The 25,992-nt window shown below is 39.8% G+C and overlaps 1 protein-coding gene across 1 annotated transcript in view; it reads right to left on the bottom strand.

Moving 5' to 3' along the window:
• EMB2737 (embryo defective 2737) overlaps positions 1-25,992 on the bottom strand; it is a 390,042-nt gene that overhangs the window by 188,142 nt on the left and 175,908 nt on the right. The window contains exon 5 of the mRNA XM_089378363.1: positions 21,640-21,702. Coding sequence (XP_089234489.1) covers positions 21,640-21,702 — 63 coding nt within the window. The remainder of the gene's footprint in view (positions 1-21,639; positions 21,703-25,992) is intronic.

Genomic DNA, 25,992 nt, shown 5'->3' with positions numbered 1-25,992 from the left:
CATGGATGACGCGGGCCCTCTTGCCTTTGCGTTGTCTCTATTGGGCTCTGCGTGGGCTGTTTTGGGTTCTGCGTTTACCTCTCAGCTTCTGCGCTGGTCTCTCGACACTATCTTTGCCTCTCTGTCCAATACTCAATGCCCCTGGTTGTTGATCACTAATTCGACTTTACTTAGAAAACCCCGCTCTAGTGTTTTCTCCAACTGAACCTCAAGCCTCTTCTTATACTTTTCTTGTTGGTCCTTCAATGACCAAGATTACATCTCTAATCAATGGCGAAGATTAGATTTGGCTTGATCCATGTGCTTTAAAACCTTCTTACCCAGTTTTATATTAATACCGGATTAATATTTTATTTTTCCTAAGTTTAGACTTAGGAACTCCAATAAAAATATTAATTATTTTAATATCTCCTAAACCGGGAAGAATCTGCCCAAACCATTTCTGGGTCTTGGAGATCTCATGTGCTTTAACCTCTCCACCGATTTTCATGGCTATAGCACATCCGATGCTACCCCAAATCAACACTTCCTCTGAACTCTACACACTTTAATGTCCTTCTCCCCCCAATCACTGAGATCTCACTATCTCAATGTCTTGTGCTCACTTGATCTGTCTTTTCTTTTACCCTAGCCTTCCTTTTATAAGTTTGAGTTAATGACCAAATCCACAACCCTAATCTCCAAAGTGATTGACAATTGACATTAGATCTCAACTTTACTCGAGATCAATGATTGAGATTCACCTAATTCACTAATGCAAATAACCAGTGCACTTCATTTGATTAACTCACTTATTCTTACAAAAGCCAATTACTTTAATAATTCCTTAAGTAACTTGCTAAGGTTAAGAGTCCTTTGGACGAATTCCACATCTCTAGACCTAAGTTGCATGCAACGCTGAAACGTCTTGAAGTTTCTGAAACGGGTAGGGCTGGAAATGCAACCCCCGAAAAGGGGAAACGTTGTGTGAAATGTCATAATATGTTTGTAAGTATTTATGTATGTACGTAACTTTTTTTAGAAGTAAGTTAATAGTGCATTATCATGCAAGAAAAGAAAATGAGACACATAAATGACATTTTATAAGGGAATCCCAGTCTATATTAACTCTCATAGATGATTACATAATTCAAAATCCAGAATTATCCATTATAGATGAGGTTGTACAACCAAGATTCAAAAACCAGCCTTTATACATGAGGCTTTACATCCAAAATCAACCATTATACATGAGGCTTTACATCCAAAATCAGCCTTTATATGTGGCTATACGTGCTAAAAATGAGATAAAACATGAGCTAATGACAAGTACATATCTTATAATCCTCATCATCATCTTGATTAGCAAAAATAGAACAATGTGTTATTTTAGCAAAACTAGCAGAACTAGCTTTCACTCCAATCTTGGCACAATGTCCCATGCATCATCCTTCACCATGGATTTCCTTGTCTACTACTTCAATGACACTACTCATCAATGCCATGTAGATTGGAAACTTTTGCAAAGGCATGTTTCGCCTGTATGTGCTCCTAGGAGCCTCCACATGCTGCTAAGGATCCCTCAATGTTTGGTCAAACTGTTAATTTTCCATAAGCCCTAGATCTGGTTTATGACTAGATTCAGCACATAAACACACTAGAAACTCTTAACCAACAACTTTGCATAGCAGAACAAATCAACGGCAAAATTAACAAGAGTACACAAGAATATTGGCCCAAAACTTGTCTTATCAATCATTCAATAAAGCAATCTTAGGGCTCCCATACCAGGGATCATGACAGGGCTGCGAGGGAGCGCCCCACCCCCCTCGAATATGCTCATGAAGAGCGCTACCAATTCGCTTTCATTTGGGAACGATTTTCAAGAGCGCGCTACCACAAATAAGAAATTTGGTCCCTGGCTTTCTTTGCAAAAAAAATTCGCAAAGACATTCCAAATACAATTTTTTTCAAAGAAACAAGATTTTTTGAGTGGGGCAATGACATTCTCCTTTATCTTTCATTTTCATCCTTTTACTTAAATTTTTAACACTACCATGAAATGACTCGGGATGTTTCAGAGTGGTTCTGACCTCACTGGATTTCATATGAAGAAAGTAGAATTTTAGATCTCACTCAAAATCTAGCAGACTTATCAGTTATTCAGGATTTCGGGATTCGGGGGATTGCAATGTTTCCATTGGATTTTGTCATGTACTAGGGTATGGTGTTGAGAAATCTAGGGCAGATAATTAAAGTATTTATTTAAATTGATTTCTCTTTTATCCTTGACATTTTCTTGTGATTTAGATCAGAATATTTTTATCATTGTTTAGTTATGTTTATCATCAAGACACATGCCAATAAGAAGATCACAATGCAAACACAAGAACACCAGATGTAGGCTGCTAACCAGGGCCAAAACTTCTCCTAGAGAGGAAAACCTGTTAGATTTTGGTAGCATCGGAAATGCTCTAGCCTTGAAAATTGGTGGAGAGACTAAGGCACGTGAGTTCTAAAGAAACCAGAAACCGTTTGGTGAAATTCCACCCAGATTATATTTTATTAAAATAATTAATATTTTTAATGGAGTTTCTTAGTCTAAACTTAGGGAAATTAAAATATTAATGGGTATTAATCAAAATATGGGTGAGAATGATCTAGAAGGCAGATCAAGTCATGTTTTAATCTTAGCCGTTGATTAGAGACTTAATCTCGGTCATTGAAGACTCAACAGCAAAAGTATAAAATGGAGGCTTGGGGTTCATTTGGAAATACACAAGGAGAGAACGAATTGATCAAGAATTCGATTCCTAGGATAGGGCTTGTTAAGGATTTCGAATTAAGTACTCACTCTGCAACAGAGGGGTAGTGAGAATCAGGGAGAACGAATTTCCGAAGAATACAGACAAAAAGGCGGAGAGAGCCAGTAGAGCAAACAAGTTGCTTGTCACGCAAAAGCCGGAACTACCGAGAATAGCTAGAACTGTTAGGAACTGCCGGAACAGCGGGGAAAGCTGACACAAAGGGCAGAAGCCGGAAATGTCGGGAAGAGCCAGAACTATTGGGAACTGTCGGAACAGCCGAGAAAGATGACGCAAAGGGCAAAATCCGGAACTGTCAGGAACAACAGGAACTACTGGGAACTATCAGGGACAGCGGGAACTACCGGGAACTGTCGGAACAGCTGGGAAAGCTAACGTAGAGGACAGAAGCCGAAACTGCCAGGAACAGCTGGAACTGTCGAGAACTGTTGAAACAGTCGGGAAGGCTGACGCAGAGGGCAGAAGAGGTGACGCAGAAATAGTCGAGGTTAGCCAGTCATGTGTCGGATCATCCAGAATTCTACCAGGTGAAGTGAGGTAAAACTCACTCAGATTTTCTGCCAGTATTTCCTTTGTAAAGGATTGCTAGATGAGCATCCTAGATTTGTATTCATATATTTCTCTTGCACAATAATAAACCCTCAGAAGTACTGCATCGGTTTTCCCGCATTGGGTTTTTTCGGGGACCATTGTGTCCAAAAATAAGTGTTTCCTATGTATCTTGTTCTTTGCTCTGTTTTCTGTTTCATGAGATCAAATATTTAATAGTGTAGGCTGCAGAAGTAATTTGCTTTAGTATTCAAAAGAATAACTTAATGAATGTAATTTAAAATCAAGTAGGTGAAGTAGATTCAAATTTGTTGCAGTAGGGTTCCTAGAGACTAGGAATTTTCACAAAACCCACAAAATCTCTCCTTATAGAATCTGTTCAATGAAGACTTCCAAGACCATGACCTTGACCCAAGACCAAACGTTTCAAGTGATGAGCCAAACAAAACCCAAATCAATTATCTGCAAAATGATGACTGACGAAACCCTAGTTCCTCAAACAAATTCGCACGTCTGAGTAGCCCAAATACAGATTTCCTTTCTTCAGTTTCCTCTACAAAATTTCTTCTTCATTCCTTAAAATTGGCGGGATCAGATCTCTTCTTCTTTTCATATAGATCAGATGGATCAAACTTGTTGTATGTATCTAAATAAGGATAGTGAGTTCCTTTTCTTTGCTTTTAAGGAGGTGAATTAAGCCTCTCTAGACCGACATGAAGAAGGTTGGCCGCCCCATCACTTAGAGGCTTCTAGACTTGACTTTTTACATTAAACATCTTTTCTTTCTTGAAACATGGGCCCTTCAAGAGCTAGTAGGTCATGATCTTGACCTATTGACTTGTCAACAAGACCCCTAGAGCACTCAATGGGTTCTTTGACCTAGGACCACAACATGATGGGCAAGAAATCCATTTCAATAAACAATTTTTCTTTTTACAAATAAATTTTCTTTTCTTTACTTTTGACAAGTACATCAAGTCATGACTCAAGAACAATTATGAAGACTGAGACTAGTTACATTTCAACATATGGAACTCGTATTTAATCAAGAGGACCAAACCCTCTATCTACCTTGATCTTAGTGACATTGGTTGTCGAACTCCTCTATCATGACCCTACTAAAAATCAGTGTTGCACACATCGCGATCGGGATTTAATCGGCGCCGGGAAAAAAGCGGAAAAATCGTTAAAATCGGGAAAAAATCGGAAAAAAGCGGGAAAAAATCGTTTGGCACAAAAATATTCATTTTTTTTCATTTTTTTTCAATTTTTTTAATATCTAAACCATCTACAACATAAAATAAATACATTGACACATAAATATGATAAAAAAACTAATATATAAGATGTTTAATATCATTTCTAGCGCTAAAATCACACATAACATTGAATCATGTCCTGAATAGTAAGTCCTGAGTCCCAAGTCCAACTCAGCCTCAAAATATCAACAAAAAATATGATAATGTATCTCATCATGTCATAATGTCATATACAATAAAATGAAAGTCTAATCCTATTGATTTCCTCTGCCCCTCTTGCGAGAAAATGGCACAGCTTTCTCTTTCCCTCTAGATGTAGAAGCTGGTGCCTGTGCTGGTGGAAATGGCAGTGGAGTCTGACGTGCTCTAGAAGCTGAAGAACTAGAAGTAGGAGCTATAGGAGGTAGACCACGTCCTCTACTGGTGGCAGGGGTAGGCTGGGCGGATGGTGTCACCTCGAAACATTACAATCTCCCAATCCTAAAATCCTGAAAAACTGATAAGTCTGCTGGATTTTAAATGAAATCTAAAATTCTACTTTCTCCATATGAAATCCAATGAGGCTGGAACCACTCTCAAACATCCTGAGTCATTTCATGGTAATGTTAAAAATTTAAGTAAAAGGATGAAAATGAAGATTAAGGAGAATGTCACTTTTACTTTAAGAATTTAACATTACCATGAATAGCATATCCATACTAGGGCATAGACTTGATCATTAAGTTGCCCCACTCAAAAATTATTTGTTTCTTTCAAAAAAATTGCATGAAAAAACCCAAAAAAAGTTATAAAACTATGCTGTCCCAAGCCCCCACGATTTTTTCCTTAAAAATCGCGATTTTTTGAAAAAATCGCGATTTTTTCGATAAAAATCGGTATAAAAAAAAAGTGGCGATTTTTACGAATAAAAATCGCGATTTGATCGGGCAGAGGAAAAAATCGCGATTTTCCGATAAAATCGCGATTTTATCGCGATTTTAACAACACTGCTAAAAATGCACCTATCATTCAAACAAAATCTTGACTTGACACGCTGCATTTTTTCTATCTTATGTTAATGCTTAGAGGGTGATATTAATGACAAAGATCCCAAGATCGGCAACGATTTTGAAGATATGTGGGTATTTGTTGTAGCATTATTTTTTTTGGATGCTAGAGGCCATCTAATGTTGAGAAATCGAGTTACTTGCATATTAGGGAGGATTTCTCTTTCATGATAATTGCTTGTGAAATTTCTTGTTAGTCTTATTATGTTTTCGTCATCAAACAATTACCAAAACATACATGAAGATCACAAAGAAACAACAGAACACAAGATGTAGGCTCCATGCCAAGGAAAAACCCCACAATGGGGAAAACCCAAAAGATCCTCTTCTTATAGAATCTGATCAAGTGAGATATCCAAGACTCAAGACCATGACAAGGAAGCAAGTCAACCCTCCCTCCATGTTAACCTTTCAGTGATTCTCAATCAAAGACTAAGTCTTCCACAATAGTATATTTCGATTCTCTGTAGCATATAGAATCACAGTAACATACTTGTAATCATAATAGCATCTCTACAACTCCAGCCTTCACAGAATCACAATCCTCTGCAACTTTGGCTTTCACAGAATCACTGTCCTTTGCAACTTCGACCTTCACAGAACCACAGTCATTTGCAACTTCAACCTTCACAGAATCACAGTCTTCTGCAACTTCGTCCTTTATAGAACAGTAGCATTTCGGTCTTCTTCACCTTTGTTTAGTCCTTCTTGATCACCTTCTTTACTTCGTTGGTCAGAGAAATACTTTCTTTTTGGATGATTGAATTTCCAAAAAAAAAAAATCTGAATTAGTTTCCAAATAATGAAGCTTGGTTGCCAATATATAATTGTTTGGCCATGAGAAGGGTCACGTCCCTTGGGCAGGTCGACTTGACAATCTTGGAGGGACGACTTGGTCTTGTATTTGACTTTTGACTAAAATAAAATTTATTTTTCTTTCTTTTATAAAAGTCCATATGGGACTTGACAAAATAATTTTCCTTTTGACTCAATAAGCCCTAGAAGCATGAAGAACATGCTTTAACTAGAAATAATAATAATAATAAAAAAATTAATATTTTTCTTCTTTCAATTTTGTTTGAAATATATATTGATACAAGTACAAAGATAATTATGAAGATCGAACCTAGTTACAATTTCAACACTCCCTCTTAACTAGGGAGGTATTCATAATCGACACAACAGAATAATCTCAAAATGAAATATTCTCACAAGAATAGATTTGAATTGATAAGCATCAATGATGATAGTATCATCATAGCCAACATTGTTACATTACCAAGGCCTTGACAGGCACACTCTATCTCTCCATAAGATCGAAGCATAATGTTGGGAGGCATTCCATAGGACATCACACGGCCTCTTCGAGGCACATACTCCACCTAGGATACCCGGAGTATGTCCTCCACCAGACCATTTTACTCAAAGAAATGTTAGTCCACCAGACCATCCTTTATCCAAATCCATGTACTTGACTTAGGATGTCAATCCTAATATGCCAGAGTACATGACTCAAGAATGTTTGTCCAAGATGCTTATCCAATCCACCATTATCCTTATCCATGTCCATGTACTTGTCTTAGGATATTAATCTTAATTCGTCACAATACTTGACACAAGGAGAACCATGTGTCTAACCTTACTCCCTCTCAACCTGACAGGAGAAATCCATACTCACTCCCTCTCAAACAGGGAGAGTACATCAACAAGCCTCACATTGTGTTGGAAATACTCCTACTTCCTTTACATCAGCTACCTGTTATTCCGTGGAGATCTGTTGTAGCTTCCACAAGCAGCCCTATTACTACAGAGTTTGCCTTACTGCAACTCACTAAACTAGGGCTCCCAATCTACCTCCTCAAAGTTCCTGACTTCTTTCATGATCCTGCACTTGAAGTCTTCATCTACTGCATCCTGCACTACTTTCAGATCTGCCCACTTGTCAGCCTTTTTGTCACTTGAGAGTGTTGATCCTAGGGCCTACACATCTGCCCTACTTCTATGACACATGTTGCTCCTATCACCTCTCCTTAGGGCCTCCAAGACTGCCCTCATACAGTCAACCCTTTGACTGATCTAGAGCTTCACAAATCTACCATACTAAGTATTTTAGGACAGCCTTAACCAACCACTTCAAAGCAGTTCCCTGTTCCACTGAGACTGCTTCATGTTGACCCTTATTTCCCTTCATTTTATCAGCCCTATACTCTGCTCATTAATTTGCACTTCTCTACAACTACTAGAGGCTGGAAACAGCCCACTTCAGGACAGACATATACATAGAATCTCTGCGCAATACACCCAAAATTTGCGGCCAAATTCACTGTCTATATGTCTCTTGTTTAGGGTCTTTTTCCTTTCTCCCGTGCACAGAAAATATGAGTGACTTTATTAAACTTCTTAGCAGTCTTTTAGTGGCAGCATACTTTAGAGGGAAGCCCTAACTAGGGCATACAACATCTACTCACTAAACATTGTTTTATGCTCAAACAAGACAGAACTTTGGGGCAGAACATACTGTTGTCAATAGCCCTCACTGACAGCTCTTCATCACCTAACAACAATCTCATGAAAGACACAACCTCTCACCTGTTACATAACAAGTTCACAGTTGTAGGACTGAACCTTGACTAAGGTTTTACGGCCACTGTCTAGGGTTACCTCAGTCAACAAACTTCAGCATTACCTTCCTGTCTAACCTTCTCCTTTTAGCGCAGCATCATGAGAATACTCGGCCTTTAGGTCAGGTTCATCATAGGCCTTTCCGCCCTCTCTTCAAGCCACTAAAGGGTCTCAGCTCTCCTTGTAGCACGAACCTCTTAAGGATAATCTCCCTCCTCCTTAGATGCACTTGGTTGTCCTAGAATAATAATCTCAGCCCTTTGCTTCGGGCACCTTGTGATACTATATACTTGTTCTTTCCTAGGCCGAATATATCTTCTGGACCTGTGCTAACCCTCCTTCAACAATCCCCATTTATGCACTAATGCGGCCTTTGGCTTCTTATGTGATGGGCAATTTTTAATTTTTTTCAATTTTTTGTTGTGCCCAAGTTCAAAGTTTCAAACAAAATGCCAACACTTTTGGACCCCATGTGGGAATATGGTGAAACTGATACTATAACTGAATCTGGGGGGGTCAATAGAATGTATTTGACTTGCAAGTTGTGTGGCAAGAATATGTCAAGGGTGTCAAATTGTCAATAGATTAAAATTCCATTTGGGGCAAATTCCAGGGCAAAATATATAACTTTGCCCAAATCCATCTCCAGAAATCATCCGGCAGGCCAATAAATCATTGATGGATAAAGATGAGAGAAAAGACACCAAGGCAGCAATAAAAAGCCAACTTGTAGAGGCCTCAAGAGTGGGAGGAAGTGAGAGTGGTTCTTCAGCATCACCTTCCACACCCACATGTCCCAACCCCTCAACTTTCTCATCTTTTTTTGTTCCTAGAACCACACCTGGTGCACAACCTGGCATCAAATCGGCACTTAGAAAAAGGAAAAGGCAGAAGATGACAAGGTGGTCAGTAAGTCACTTCTATAGAGTGACGTTCCTTTCAACATTGACAAGACAAACCCATTCTACCAACCCATGTTTGATGTTGTTGTTGTCATTGGCCAGGGGTACAAAGTCCCTACCTTTGCAGAGTTGAGAGGGCCTCTTCTTCAAGATGAAAATGTTGATTGCACTCCTAGATTGGAGGAGTTTAGGGCATCATGGGAACACACTGGATGCACACTCATGTCAAATGGTTGGATTAACCAGAAGGGTAGGACTCTTCTTAACTTCTTGGTTAGTTGTCTCAAGGGGACAATGTTTATGAAATTTGTTGATGCATGTGCACACATTAAAGATGCGCATTTATTATGTGAGAATTTGGACATCTTCATTCAAGAAGTAGATCCACAAAATGTTGTCCAAGTCATAACAGACAACGCTGCAAATTATGTTGTTGCTGGCAAGTTGCTTATGGAGAGATATCCTAACTTGTTTTGGACACCTTGTGCTGCTCATTGTATTGACTTGATGTTGGAGGATATAGGTAAGATTCCTCTTGTGAGGGATATTCTTGAATCATCCAGGAGCATAACAAAATTTATATATAATCATGCATTTGTGCTTAGCTTGATGACAAGATTCACCAACAACAAAGAGTTGGTGTGTCCTGCCATTACACGACTTGCCACTACCTTCATATCTCTTCATTCTTTGTTGAATTCTATGTGGGATGTGAAGAGCATGTTTCTTTCACAAGATTGGTGTGCTTTATCAATTAGCCGCAAACCAGAGCGAGAGGGCATATGTAGACTAGTTTCATATGATCAAATCTTTTGGGCAGGACTAGAGGAAGTGTGTGCCATTTCAGAACCTTTGGTAAGGGTTCTTCGGTTGGTTGATGGAGACAAGTCCGCAATGAGCTACTTGTATGAGGCTGTGGATAGGGCCAAAGAAGCCATTCGTGCTTATTATGAAGATAAGCGAGACGAGGGGTTAGAGAAACAACAGGTCATATGGAGAGTGATTGATGCGTGATGGAACAATACCCTCCATCACACCATTCATGTTGCAGGTATCTACCTCAACCCCGCATTTTCTTACTCTTGTGGTTTCAAATTTAATGTTGAGGTGGCATCTGAGCAAGAACGTGAAGATATTTTTAAAGAAATGAAGATATATAGGATGCCAAGTGGCACATTTGGTTTTACCATGGCTATTAAGAATAGGAAGACCAAAATGCCAGGTAAGCTTCAGTTTGTTTCAACTTTCAACTTTCAAATTTCATAATTCATTTTCTCTTCATAATTTGCTTCAAGTTTAGAATTTCAATGTTTTAACTTTTTTTTTTATGTTTCTCATTTTACTTTTAACTTGTAGATGCTTGGTGGACAAGCTATGGTGGTAGAGTACACCATCTCCAAAAGATTGCCATTCAAGTGCTCAGTGAAACATGTTCCTTTGGGTGTGAGCGCAACTGGAGTGTATTTGACCAAATACATAGCAAAAAGCGCAACAAGTAAAAAAAATTCAAATTCATTTTTTGAATTCATTTTATTATTTTCAATATTTAAATTTTCTAAGTACTAATTTACAATCTATGACCCTAATACAGGTTGGAGTCCCAACACCTCAATGACATGGTCTACATCTACTAAAATCTTTGATTTGTTGGACATTGGATAAACCAACGCTCCCCACGTGTTTCACAACATGGACTAACCACCTCTTGTGGATCCTTATCTCTGGTGATGCGATCATTGACTAACCCCTGCGGGTTTTGGTCTAACGGCAACCATGATTCCCAACATGATTGTGGGTGAGACAACTTCAAAAAACTCCTGATGTGGAAACCATCTCATTGGACAATATTGATACCACTGCTTCATGGAGGGTCGAGACTGAGAGGTCGGCCACAGACTCGATCCCTGATTAGCTAGATGTGGATCCAAAGGCACTAGTGGCAGAGGAGGTAGCAGTTGCAAGAGAGGGAGAGCCAGAGGTAGAGGAGGAGGAGGATTAGGGTCAGGAGGCTGAGGAGGAGGAGGTGACACCATCTAGGATAGGCAACAGCAAAGGACAGAGGTCACCTTTTTTATTGGCTTCTAGAGGACGACAGACTCTAGTTGTAGCTCCAAGGGCAAGGCCTTCTTCCTATAAAAGAAAAGGCAAACCCATTCCCTATTCCCTAAAAGGGGTAGAGGATCTAAGTGACTAATTACTTTATGACATGTAACTGACTCATGATATACATTTATTATGTTTTTTGTTGATATTTTGAGTCTTGATAGTTGAGACTGAGATAGGACTCGAGATTCAGGACTTGATTCACTATTTTGATACGTGATGCAGCTCTAGACTTCATATACATATTATATATTAGCTTTCTTTTCATGTTTATGTGGAAATGCATTTATTTGATGTTGTGGATACTTTAGATGCTTAAAAAAAATGAATATTTTCGAATATTTTTAATTTTGCCGATTTTTTCAAAAACCTCCTGACTTCAACGACTTTTTCAATTTCTAGACCCTTGTCGATTTAATCCCGACTACGACTTTTTCCACATTGCTCTTGACCCTATCAACTTGCAACTCGGCCAAATCTCATATCACACTCAGATCTACTACACCACAGTCTCGGCCCTCCTCATATTTGCTTGTGGCCTTAGCACAGAATAGTTGCGGCCCCTCTTTCAGCCCTATCACAAGCTATGTTCCAACTTGTTCTCGACCCTACTCTAGCCTCAGCCTGCGACTCTAATCTAGGCCCTTTCTTTTCTTAGATGTAGACTATTCTAGGCTCATTTAAACCTCTCCTACATCATGGATCCAGCCTAACCTCATCCCTAATCAACCTTTTCCTGCGGCTAGATTTGGGCATCCTACACCCTAGAACAATACTTTGGTTTGCACAAGAACCTACTCCATTTTATGCCCACAGACTCGGCTTCTTTCTGGGGCAATGACCCTTGCCTACCAAACTTGGCCAAGCCTCCAACTCGCTCTCTTATTGCGGCTATCTCACAATATGCTCCCTCTCACGAATGATCTCTGCACAATGTGTATGTAGGCCTCTACATTGGCCTCTATTTATATTTCACTTTGAGGGTTTCTTAGGAAAACTCTAGATCCTTTTAGGGTTTTGCCCACTTACACTTATAATATTAAGTTAGAGTTATTTTCCCACTCACTTAGGGTTAGAAGGCATCACTTGAGTATTTTTCCCACAACCCTTGGTTTTTTGGGTAACATCCTCACAAATCAAGTACCTATGATTTGTGGGAGTACCTCCCAAGCTACAAAAATTAACACAAATCACCTAGGTCTCCTAAAAAATTAGGAGTTATTGACTCCTCCCCACCTGAACGTTGACACCCCGAAGTGGAAGTCTCTAAACCATGTTCTTCCTTCAGACCCTCTTACTCCTTGTCCTTTTTCATAGTAGGTGGCAACTCATAAGACTTCCTAGATGCCAAGTTCTCCTCGAACTTAACTTCTCTACTCACAATTGTCTTCCTCTGCAAAGGTAAGAAGATCTTATAAGCTTTTGACATCTCACTATATCTAACAAATATTCCCTTATCTCCCGAAGGCTCCAGCTTCTTCCACTCCTCAACAAGCACATGGATATATACTAGGCAAACAAAGATGCTCAAGTGCCCTATCTTTCACTTCACTTCCATGAATGTTTCCTTAAGAGTCTTGTCCCCCAATATCCTATGAGCACTCTTGTTCTATACATATACTGCAATGTTACATGGCTCTTCCCAAAGGCATATGGGCAGAACTTGGCCTTGTAGCATAGCCTTGGAAAAGTTGATGATGGATTGATTCTTTCTCTCCATAACACATTTTGTTGAGAGTTGTACAGGACTATCATAACTCTATTGATCCCTTCCTACTTGTAGAAACCCTTAAAGTCATTATAGGTGTACTCACTCACATTATCCAACCTCAAGAGCTTCTTTTCTTGCCTATTTGGTTCTCCACTTAGGCCTTGAACTTCTGGAACTACCTAAAGACCTCATCCTTGGTCTTCATGAGAAAATCCAAGTTTTCTTGGAATAGTTATCAATGAATGCGACATAATATAGGCTCCCTGCACTAAAGCCATTGTTCACACTCCTTGTTATCTATACTAGTTAGATAGATAACAAGCTGACCCCCAAATATAGCCCAATCAATGAAATAACATAAAATCAAGCCTCAACTAGCCCACACATGTGAGTCTAATGTCCACCAAAGGTGACATCATCAAAAGGGCATGTCTCTCCACGTAAAGGTATAAGGAACAATTTAAGGTGTATTACTTACACCCTAAGTCATGGATCTCCATCTAAATGAGATGTCATATCACCAAAATATCCCTCAAAATCCCATGCCATCCTCAAAATACCTCACATCATATCAAAAGAGGATCTATGATGACAACCTCAAGGAAATCCATGACATGATCAAGGTAGAAGTTGCATCTGACCCTCCAAACAGGTCCCAAGTGATCAATCACCATCAAAATAAGTGCAACATCCACCAAGAAGGTACAACGCTAGACTGGGGACGTGAAGAATCATCTAGCACACACTCAAGGAATCAAGTGAGATTGACATCATGGGTACAAGAACCATAAAAGCATCAACGTGGACATATTCAATGCCAAATCCATTAAAGTATTTCACACAAGCATCATTTTCAAATGCCCAATTAGCTTATGATTATGTATAAGTTACCTCACTTAGATATGGGAGGGTTATAATATGAAATTATTAGGTGCTTCCAACCCTAAGGGGAGGAACAGTTCTTAAGCTAACCCTTTCAAATGATAGGTTTTGTGGCGTGTGGTTTACTTCATGAAAAGTGTCTTAGTCTTATACTAGGTTATGAAAAACCATTGGCGATGAGCGCCTTTGTAGAGGGAGTTCTTTGATCTTCCATCACACTTTTTTCTCCAAACCCCCTATACTTTTCCTTTTTCTTTCTTGCATTGATATAACTTGTTTAACAAGCTTTATGGATTTATTGTTAACAATGATCATATAATCCCCCTTTAATCAGAAACAGTTTGTTGCTTCATCAAAATAGGGATGTTTAGACTCTAGAGAGAGTTCATTTTACTTTGATAGGTGTAATATGCATGGATACTCTCAGGGATGAGTGGTTATATAAGAGGGGATCAACCTTTTACTCGATTTACATCCCTTGCCATTCTCTTGCATATAACATTTGGCTCGTGCTCTTTCTTTTATTACAATTGCATCAACCACAGGTATATTCAACGCTTTCTTCTCATAGGGCAAAGCCAATAGTGAAGCAGCACAAGCGATTGACAACAACGTATCAAAAAATGGGATAACAGATGTAGCAAAATGATGACAAATGTTAATTATAAATAACATGGAGCACTACCACCATCAGAACCTTCTCTTGTGCCCCTCCAAGGCAGTGAAAGAAAAGACCTTAAGGAAGGTCACACTAGACTAGGGACACATGATAACCACCAGGGCAAAGTACGAAAACAAATATACTAGAAATAGCAGTCTATAATTAAATTTCAACCTGAGATCCATACTAAAATGCCTTCAACATTAAATGAAAGCACTTCAATGGAAAAATAATTGAAGTACCTCACAATAGATGACCCATCTTCATCGAATAAGTAGGCTAGATAAATGAATATACTGACAAGATCATGGAGGAGAGACATTTGAGATTGGCTACATGTCGATCACGATAGGGTCACTAGCTAGCAAGCTGCAATTTAGGAAAAAAAATTCTCCTAGGTTTATCCATGTATCTGGATGTGTAACAATACCAAATCTAGTTTTTGACCATGTAGAGTTAATTGTTGCAAACAAATTCTTAATATAACAGAAAAGATGAAATGCACATACATTTAACACATAGATTTCACCTTGGAAATCTAAACCAAAATTACATTACCATGGACCACAAAATCATGTGTCATAAAACAACCATAGTCAAAAACTATACCGAGAAAAATCGCTCACTAAGAACCTCTCAATGAAAAACTATTGATGATTTTTCTACTCGACATTGGGACTATTGCCTCCTGCTAGTGGGGTTTCCAACCCACTTGTGACCCCTCCCCCCAACCAATGTGCTCAGCACAATGAATGGCTCATGGGGCTAGTCATGCAAAGAATATAATAGATACACAACACCAATGATCCGGATTTAAACAGGAACGCAACAAATTATAGATATAACCATAAATACAAAGATGCAGTAGAAATAACACTTCATTTCATTAATATAAAACACTGAAATATGCATACAAATAGACTGGAAATAAGACTAGCTTGGGCGATGATAGCTTAACCCTAAGAAGAGATGTGGCGGTCACATGCCCCTGAACTGCATTACAATGAGGCTCAAGCACCTTTTTATTATTGAACAATAAGAGCAAATCCTAAACAACCAAAACCCTAACCCAAGGAGATGTAATACCAAGAGCTTATGGGCCCCGTTGGCGTTAGTTGGACAGCCAACTTATGGGGTCGCAACTTGGTCATATGATCTCCATTTGACACGCATGATACACCGTTGGAAAGATCTCTCCTAGGACTACAACGGAAAAGACGATTTTAGACATAAAATTGTTGGTACAAGATTGCCAAAAAAGTTTGTTTAGGGACTCAAACGACTCCGAAAGTTTAGGACCCGAAAACTGCTAAAAATAGTAAACTATGTTATAATTAAGGAAACTGAAAAACTGAAAGAAACAATGGTAAAAGTCCAAGTGGAATTGGTGGGTGGCACCAATATCCACCTGGATAATTCCTCCCCCCTTAAGAAGCAATGGTCCCCATTGTGTTGACTTCCTCCATGAGATGGGAAACTTCTGCTGAACTTGGTCCCTGGTGAGCCACCTGCCCTGGTGAAGGAGTTGGCCTGCTTTGAAAGCTTGATAGAGTTGGATCTTCTGATGGCGAGTGTGCTTGATCTGTGTGTCCATGATCCGATCAGTTGTGGCATGTTCCATGCAATCTGGATTTAACTCTGTAGGTGTGAGTTGTTCTGCAATGTTTGATGTGTCTAGCAATGGTGGGAAGTATGTTCGAAGGCGGTCCACATTGAACACTGGGTGCAGGCCAAGGAATGGGGGAATGTTGAACTCAAATGCATTGTCTCCCACAGCCTTGGTAATGGTGTAAGGACCATATCGGAGTGGTCTAAGTTTCTGATCGGCTCCGGTAAGGCGATCCTTTTGCAAACGCAACCAAACTTTGTCGCCTACCTTAAACTTGTGTGGCACCCGATGTTGATCATGTTGCTGCTTGTACTTGGCACTTGATTTCTCCAGAATGTCATGGAGCTGCTGGCAGATATGTTGGATGTGCTCAATGAAGTTGTTTGCCTTATCGGTTTTGCACTAGACATGAGTCGAATATGCCTAAGTAGCTGCAAATGGCATGGCCACATCAATGGGACATAGTTGCTGGAATCCCAAGCCCACCTGAAAAGAGTTGTGGCCAGTCAAGCTGTGGAGAGCCCAGTTATAGTTGTGCTGGACATAGGGTAGGCTCTCATCCCATGTGCGTGGATGCTTTCAGTTGTACATGTGCAGAATGTGTACAATCATCCTATTGACGACCTCTGTCTGGCCATCAGTTTGAGGATGGAAAGGTGTGGACTTAGTGAGCTTGGTGTCTAGCATCGACTAGAGACTGGACCAAAATGTACTAAGGAAGCTGTTGTCCCGATCTGAGATGATAGACTGTGGGATCCCAAAGTGTACCCACACTCGTTCAAAGAAGAGTTTAGCAGTGGCTTTCGTTGTGATATTCTTCTTGCGGGCAGCCATAATGGCCATCTTCGAAAATCTGTCGACCACCACAAAAACACAGTCGTCTCCATGCTTAGTATAAGGAAGGCTCGACATGTAATCCATGGAGATGGATTCCCAAAGTAGACTACGGGTAGGTAGCGGAATACAGAGGCCTTGCTTCTTGATGCTTGGTTTGGTGATGGCGCAAGCAGCGCAGGATCTGATGTATTTCTCGACATCTTGTCGAAGGTTCGTCCAATAGAAATACTTTTGCAGTATTGCCACCATTTTCTCGACCCTGAAATGTCCAGTGGCCTGACTATAGTTGCTTCCCAAATCATCTTGGCATGCTTGCTTGAAGGAACACAAAGGTGTCCAGGTGGCATAATAGGGCATTCTGGAGGTGAAAATCTAGAACTCGCTGACCCTCCAAGAGCGTCTAGTATGTGTGGTCGGATTCTGGGTCGCTTTTGTAGAGAAGTGGCCAATCAGAAGTCTCGTGCCCACAAGAGTTGAGCACGGTGGTTAACACCATGATCGGTGGTCAACGGAGGCAATCTGCAACATTATTAGTGTTGCTCTTCTTATACTTGATATTCAAATGGAATTGTTGCAAGTATGTGGAACACTTCTGATGGTGATCATTCTGCAACTTCCCTTGCGTCTGTATGAACTGCAACGGCTGGTTGTCTGTGTGGATGACTGTTTCCTTCCCCAAAATGTAATGCTTCCATTGTCAGCAAGCCTGCACAACGGAATACATCTCTATCATAAGTGGGATACTTCCGAACTGTGCCTGAAAGTGTCTCACTGTGATATGCCACTGGATGCCCCTGTTGAGTAAGGACTACCCCAATAGCATAGTCAGAGGCATCTGTCTCGATCTCAAATGGTTGTTGCAAGTATGGTAATGTGAACACTGGTGCAGAGCAAAGGCGATGTTTCAACTCTGTGAATGCCTTATGCTGAGATTCAGACCAAAAGAATTTTGCTTTCGCTCCTCCCTTGGCGGCTTGACTCAAGGGCCAAGTGATGTGAGAGAATACCAACACGAACCTATGGTAGAAATTGGCAAGACCCAAAAAGTTGCGGAGCTCTGTCAGAGTGGTTAGAGTTGGCCAATCTCGAATGACTTGGATCTTGGCTAGATCCACATGCACCCTCCGCTCATCAATAATGTATCCCAGATACTGAACCTGGGTCATGCCAAAAGTGCATTTCTCCAAATTGGCACATAGCTTGTGTTGCCACAGTGTGGAGAACCTGTCGGATGTGGTGGAGGTGCTCTTCCCAACTCTAGTTGAAGATCAAGATGTCATCCAAGTATACCACTACAAATGAGTTGGTGAATGGCCGCAAGATGTCATCCATCAGCCTCATGAAGGTTGCAGGAGCATTCGTCAACCCGAAAGGCATAACCAACCATTTGAAAAGGCCCTCCTTGGCTTTGAAGGCAATCTTCCACACATCGGAGTGTTCGATTGGTACCTGGTGATATCCTGATTTCAAGTCGATCTTCCTAAAATATTTTGCCCCCTTCAGTTGGTCCAGAAGGTCATCAATCCGTGGTACCTACTCCGAACAGTGATCTTGTTCAGTGCCCGATAGTCAATACAGAGTCTCCAAGTCCCATCCTTCCTCTGTACCAACATGATTGGGCTCCCACAGGGCTATGAACTCGAACGAATGTGACCTTTCTGCAGCAACTCCGAAATATGCCTCTTGATTTCGTCTTTCTCCAGAACTGAGCGTCAATAGATTGGTCCATTGGGCAGCGGCGCACCTAGGGTCAGATCGATGGAGCGCTTGACTTGATAGTGCAGAGGCACCCCTGCGGGGGAGGTGAAGATGTCCTCATACTCCTCCACGACCTTGCCCATCTGTTGTTTTTGTTCGGAGGGGCCCTGTCTGGAGTTCATGGCCACCATCTTCTTCTTCCCCTGAGGGTGTATCATCAGGAAAACAAATTTCCCGGTTTTGGAAATGAGCTTACTACATTGTTTTGCAGTAACCAAAGAGATGGCGATAGGCGGTGCTACCTCTGGTATCCTGTACAACTTATTTCCCAAAGTAACAATAACAACACGAGGCCTTGACTCATACACAGCATGTCGCTTCCATAAGTATGGTTGGCCAAATAATACATCACAAACATCAAGGGGAGCAATGTCACATAATACCTCATCCGTGAAGGGCTTGATGTTGTACGGAAAGCGACACTGCTGGCTCACACGAAGATCTCGTCCTTGGTGAAGCCACCTGATGGTGTAAGGCTGTGGATGCGTTGTGGTCGGTAAGCCCAGCCGCTTCACGACCATTGCCGAAATGAGGTTCTTTTGGCTCCCGCTATCGACAATGACCTGTAGCGGGCAACCCTTTACCCACATATGGGAGTGGAAAAGGCGCTCCTCCTCCTCTGGATCTTCGAGTTCTTCCTTCTGGATCTTCGTGGTGGCAGTGGTGGTGTTGGGCTCTGCATCGATAATCTGCTTCCCTGTCATTCCCCTTGTCGGGTTCTAACTCAGAGTCAGAAATGCCTCTGATTCTGAAGCCTTTAGCTCAGCCACCAGTAACTGCTTGGCCCGACACTCACTTGTGTTGTGAGTGGAGCTCTTATGGAACTCACACCACTTTCCTGTGTCCTTCTTTGACTTCGCAGCATTATTCTTTGCTTGCAGCTTTAGCGGGTTGTTCTGGGCCGCCCTGCCTTGTCTTTGTCCTTTGTTCTGCGGTTTGGGGGCACCCTTCCCTTGCTTTGGATTCGTAGATCCAAAGTCTCGCTTCTTTTGTTTAAACTTTTGCTCAATATTGACGGCATATCTATATGTCGTGCTAAGCGAGGAAATGTCCAGGAATTCCATCTTGTCTTGGATGTACATGTGCAGGCAGTCGTGGTACTTGAGAACCAAATGCTTCTCAGAATCCTTGATACCCAACTTCATGCGAAGGGTATGAAAAACATTGGTAAACTCCGGCACATCTTGGTCCCTCCCCTGTTGCAGCATTTTCCACTTTATGTATTTATCCTCATAGCTCCCAAGCCCCGATGGGGTAGTACTACTCTTTGATGGCATCCCAGAACGAGTTCCAAGTGGGTGTGGCTGAAAACAGTGAGTTCGTACTTTCATCCTTCTGCTCACAGTTGGTTTCCCACCAGTCCTTGACGTGGGGGGCTGCTTTGACAAGTGCAAAAGTGATATTTTCCTGGCTGGAAAAATCATGAACGGAAAAATATCCTTCTAGCATATTTAACCATTTATCTACAGCGTCTGCATCTATCTGACCCTCAATTATGGGAATGTCAAAGTTAACTTGTACCTTAAAGGGTGTGGCCCTTCCAAACTAGTTGTCAGAAGTAGATGCGTTGCCCTTGGGTAGTCGCTTAAGGATCCAGGAAAAGTTGTCCATCATCGTGTTCTTTTGTCGCTCAAGGGCTTCTTTGAGCAAGATTTTGATAGGATCTCCTACCCCGTTGTCTTTCTTTCCATCCGCCATGGGAGGTCATCGAGATTTGCGAGACTAGTCTTGCAAAGGTTCGACTAGTTCAAGCCTTAACTCCTTATATCCCGTCCTCGTTGAGGACATGCAAAGAAAAACCGAGAAAGAGCAGACCGCTCTGATACCACTGATCTCGATTTAAATAGGAACGCAACAAATTACAGATATAACCATAAATACAAAGATGCAATAGAAATAACACTTCATTTCATTAATATCAAACATTGAAATATATTTACAAACAAACTGGAAATAAGACTAGCTCAGGCAATGGTAGCTTATCTAAGAAGAGATGTGGCAGCTACATGCCTCGGAACTGTGTTACAACGAGGTGCAAGGGCCTTTTTATTATTGAACAATAAGAGCAAACCCTAAACAACCAAAAACCTAACTCGAGGATATGTAACACCAAGAGTTTATGACGGAAAATACGATTTTATACAAAAAATTGATGGTACAATATTGCCAAAAAAACATCGTTTAGGGCCTCAAAACGGCTCCGGAAGTTTAGGACCCGAAAAACTGTTAAAAATAGTAAACTATGCTACAATTAAAAAAACTGAAAAGCTGAAAGAAACAATGGTGGGGGTCCAAGTGGAATTGGCGGGTGGCCATCAATATCCACCTAGATCAACCAAATGGACAAACACTAGTCTTGGTAAATTGCACCATCTATCTTACTCTAAAAAGACTAGAAACATTTATTTTCTAGGGTGTCACATTTTGTCCAGAAAAAGAGCCAAAATGAAAAGAGAGGAAGCATTGTTAAGGTCACATTGGTCAATCCTCCAAAGTGCCCCTAGGGTTGTACTTAGTTAAAGATTTTAAAGACTTTCTAACATTTGAAGTGTATGTTTGGGATGTAACAAAAGGCATTCGTGCATAAATTGTTGTTATTAACCCATTTAAAATCCGCCTAGGCTAGACGTAGTAATCTACACAACATGTTTACTAGAGATGCCACCTAGGAATGTACGATGCTTGGAGCAAGATCCTTTTGTTTTCCTTGTGACAATTTTCTTGAAAAATAATAAATAAATAAAGTTGTGCTATTAGAAATACACCAAAAATTATTGGTAAATGAGAGCAAATAGGTATGCCCTGCATACATCTAATTGACAAAAAATATCTTATTACTGTAACTACCAATGAAAGAGACATCATGAAAATAAACATAAATAAGTAGAAGACTTACATCATCCATAGAAACCCTGAGTCTCAGTGGATTGTCCTTGCATTCAAAACAATTCATCACCCCCTGCATATTTCATACATAATCATGTCAAAATCCACTACACACAAACAACTAAAACAAATGACTTCAAATGCACTACCAATCTATTTTTTTGGACTTTATTGTTGCTTATTCTTCTAGTAAACTTTTCTTAGATGAATATGTCATATATATACAAAAGAATATTTACAATCGAAAAGTTAAAAGAGTGGGAGGGTATATACAATGGACATTGATAATTTGAAAACAAGACTATTTTTCCTGTCCATTATTTATGGGTTTCACTGAATTTAAATATATTATACAAGTTGCAACTCAAAAGATGGGTTTTGTATGATGAGTTTCTAGTGATTCAACTACTTTATTTTCATTAGCAACATTGCAACAAGCAAAACCTCCATGTCAAGAAAAAATGTTAACGCAACATTGAAAACGGTTGATCCTTCTGGTTATTGCTCTTGTTCTTATTTTTTGGGTCATCTCAGCTTTTACATATTGTACATGGACTTCCAAGAGTCATTCAAGTCCAGTGCTTCCACCATCCCTAATCAAGCATTGTGAAAACAACTAAATAGTAGTTACTTGGATCGGATATTTAATGTTTGAATAAATTCCTATTCAATCACCTTAATTTGAAATATGAATCTAATCTCTTTACAGAACCAAAGTGTTCTATAGTGGCTTTCAACACAGTTATTAAAATATGCAAAACCTATTTAGAAGGGAATGCCTTCTATGTTTTATCATAACCATCATTAACAAGAAATATGAGGAAGAAAAGTTGGTATAGAGATAGTTTTTTGTCTCATAGACCCGTCATGGACTTTATTGCAAACAGTTACTCTTAAATTTTCTAAACTAAACTGTGTTTTGCTCATCTATAGTGGTCCTTTTTTAAATTGCTCAATCTTTTTCAAAATTGGCAAGTGTAAGGATGCACATAATACAGCTTATTATGCTTAGAAGCTTGATGCAACTACAAATGTTTGTGGTGAATTATAAATTTTTAATATTTAATTTTAATTATATATTTCCATCCCCAACCCACCGTCCTCTAAAAAATCTGGGGGTGCACTCTAGCCATCCCAGGGACATGGCCCCTTGTACCTGTCGTTTTGCTGTCCCAAAAACCAACGCAGCATATATATTTTGTAATTTTCTTCACAAATTTAGTTCAGAAATTTCAATTTCCAACCATACATTTTAGTTTAAGATTTTAATTTTGAACAAGGATCTTAATTTATGCCAGCTAGAAACAACAATTTATTTCAGCACTCCAGTCAGTTCAAAAATTTCATTTACAGCCCTGCATAGTGACCTGAGTCCTCAAATTTTCATCATAACCTAGGTTAGATTTAATTTTCGACATTCTAAGTTAATTTATGAACCTAGCACCTGGGGAATTAATTCCTAGCAGATTTATCACAGAACTGCTAAACAAAAGCACAACTGAGTACTTTTTTCAGGAAGAAAAAGCATAATAGTATTATATAAGTTATGTAACTGCCAAAATTACATCTTGTCTATGAAATGGTCATGACCAACCTGAGAAACAGACGGCAGATAGATCTGTGCCAAAAGTTCCCAAAAGACAAATTTACAGAAAATACAGAATTTAACAACAGAGTTGATTCATCATGATATTCAGCATGAAAATCTTCTACGGCATGGGGATGATAGTTAGATAGTACCACATGATCAAAATAGCAGATGTTCATATGATGGATTATCCATCTGCAGGCCTGAATGGGATAGAATTTTAGATAATCCTAAATAAAAAACAGGAAAGAACATACCTGGGGTCTTTCTGAAACAAAATTAAGAACCAGGGAGGGAGAATTCCTGTATGAGATAATTTTCTGCCTCAAATTTTACCTCCATATTCCAGAAGCCTGGACGAGAATGTAGACCCTTTTTGGACAATATATCTGCCTGAACATTCTGCGCTCTGTAAATATGGCTAATTGAGTAGCCCTCCCTGCCCTTCCACAAAGTCATGATTCTGTACATCCAACTGTCTAGGAACTGATTTTTTATGTGGTGTTTCCCAGTGACATGTTCTATAATGACTTTAGAATCACCAAATATATGAAGAGATTGAATATTTAGAAACTGACACAAAAATAGTAAACCTGCAAGTGCCATAGCTTCTGCTTTTATGTTGGAGCCTGATCCTCCATTCCAATATATTTGATATTGCAGGTTGTTATCCATGCAGATCTGAACACCGCATCCACATATATCATTCTGAGAAGCCCCATCAAAGAACACTCTTGGGAATAGCATTTGGTCCAGTGGAGAATCCGCTTGTTTTGACTTATGACCCAGAGAAGTTTTAACCGAGATAGAGTCCATGGATGATACAATCTTATCGAAGACAACTATGAAGGGGTCTCTTCTTCCCTGAAAAATACTATGATTCCTCCACTTCCATATATGCCAAAGGGCAAAAATAATAATGGGTCTCCATGACACTTTTTGACAGCTCCACCAAATAAATGCTTCAGATATAGAGTTATGTGTAATAAAGGGAAAGTCATAATGAGCAGCCAAGTCTCGCCATATTTGTTGAGATAAGGAACATTGAAAAAACAAGTGGAAATTGTTTTCCTCGGCTGATTTACAAGCATAACATAATCCAGGGCCATGCCAATTTCGCTTCTGTAAGTTATTCCATGTCAAATTTTTGTTGTGGAATACCAACCAAGAAAATAAGATGGATTTTTGTGGACAGCCAGACTTCCAAAAGATGACAGGATAAATTTGTTGAGGTTGAACACATAGCATCCCAATAAGGTTGGTGTAGGTATCCTTAACATTGATCGACACCTTTGTGCTTTTCCCATTCCATGTGAGGACATCATCATCCAAGGTACGGCAGATTCCACAATTCTTCAAGCTATTCATAACCTGCATCCACAGTTGAGCCATATCTTCGGACATACCCAGACTTGTGGAGTCCTTCCAAATTGGAAAAGGACCCAGCCAAGAAGCAATCAGTTTGTTCCATGTAAAAAAGCCTTTTCTGTGAAAGAAGTATAACAGAGACTTAGGAATATCAATGATTTTTCCCCCTCCGATAATCGGATCAATACCTATGAGGATCTTATTCCCAGTTTGCAAATTCCATATCAAATTTTTTAGAAAATAAGTTTCAATCTTTCGAAAACTCATCCAGATAGTCGATCCATATGAGACCCCAATCTTTCCCTTTCTGAACCAGTATATGATGTCTTTATTTTCCATATACTTTTTCTTTATAGTTCTGCTCCATGGACCTTCCCCAAAGACACCCCTCCAAAGTGACTTACAAATTAGTGCCTTGCCAAATATCCTCAAGTTAAGAATACCCCATCCCCCTAATTTCTTAGGCAAGGAAATATCTGATAATTTAGTTAAGTGAAATTTCCTTTTCTCCACTTGACCACCCCAGATAAAATTAGTTGTAAGTCTGTTCATCATATGAATGATGCTCGCTGGAATATAGAAAAGATGAGCCCAGTATACTGCTAATTGAACCAACACCGATTGGGCAAGTACCACTCTACCAGCCAAGGAGAGACTTTTGAATTCCCAACCTGAAATCCTCTTATAATATCTATCCAATATCCATAGCCAGTCTGATTTAGAATAACCGCAAGGTTTAAGTTGAAAACCAAGATATTTCATCCCGTCTTTGATGGATCTCGCCCCAATTCCAAATAAAGAAGTTAAGAAATCAATAAATTTTATGTTAGCATCATTATGGAAAAAGGATGATTTAGCTTCATTAATTTGCAAACCTGTGGCTTTTTGGAACCGAACCAGAATGTCATGAAGACATGTCCAAGTCATTTTGCATAGCATGCCAAAAATAAGGATGTCATCCACAAATAAATTGTGGGATATAAAGTTGTCCCTGCAAATCTTCAAGGGTCTACATCTTCCATCCCGAACAGCCATATTAATGCGAAGACTTAATGCATCCATGGCCAATATGAATAATAATGGAGATAACGAACAACCCTGACGAAGACCTCTAGCAGCCGAGAAGTATGAGGATGGCATACCGTTTATAATGACTGCATAATTTACATTTTCCACGCATGCCATAATCCACCTAATCATATTGGAATTTAGACCAATCTTAGCAAGAAGGCACCTCAAGAAGCCCCAATCTAGACAGTCATAAGCCTTCCTAAGGTCAATTTTCAGAATGATAGCTTCACTTTTGTTCTTGTGCATTGAGAATAGGCCTTCCTGCGTGTTAGCAACAGCATCCAAAATATTCCTGTTCTTTAGAAAACCATGCTGGTCCTGAGATAAATATCTGGA

Source organism: Pinus tabuliformis, chromosome J (genome assembly GCF_031772625.1).
Source record: "Pinus tabuliformis cultivar Carrire ecotype Pingquan chromosome J, CPIR1, whole genome shotgun sequence".
In the NCBI taxonomy this organism is placed as follows: Eukaryota; Viridiplantae; Streptophyta; class Pinopsida; order Pinales; family Pinaceae; genus Pinus; species Pinus tabuliformis.
The sequence above is the reverse complement of the archived record's forward strand: the minus strand, read 5'-3'. Positions and strand labels throughout refer to the sequence as shown.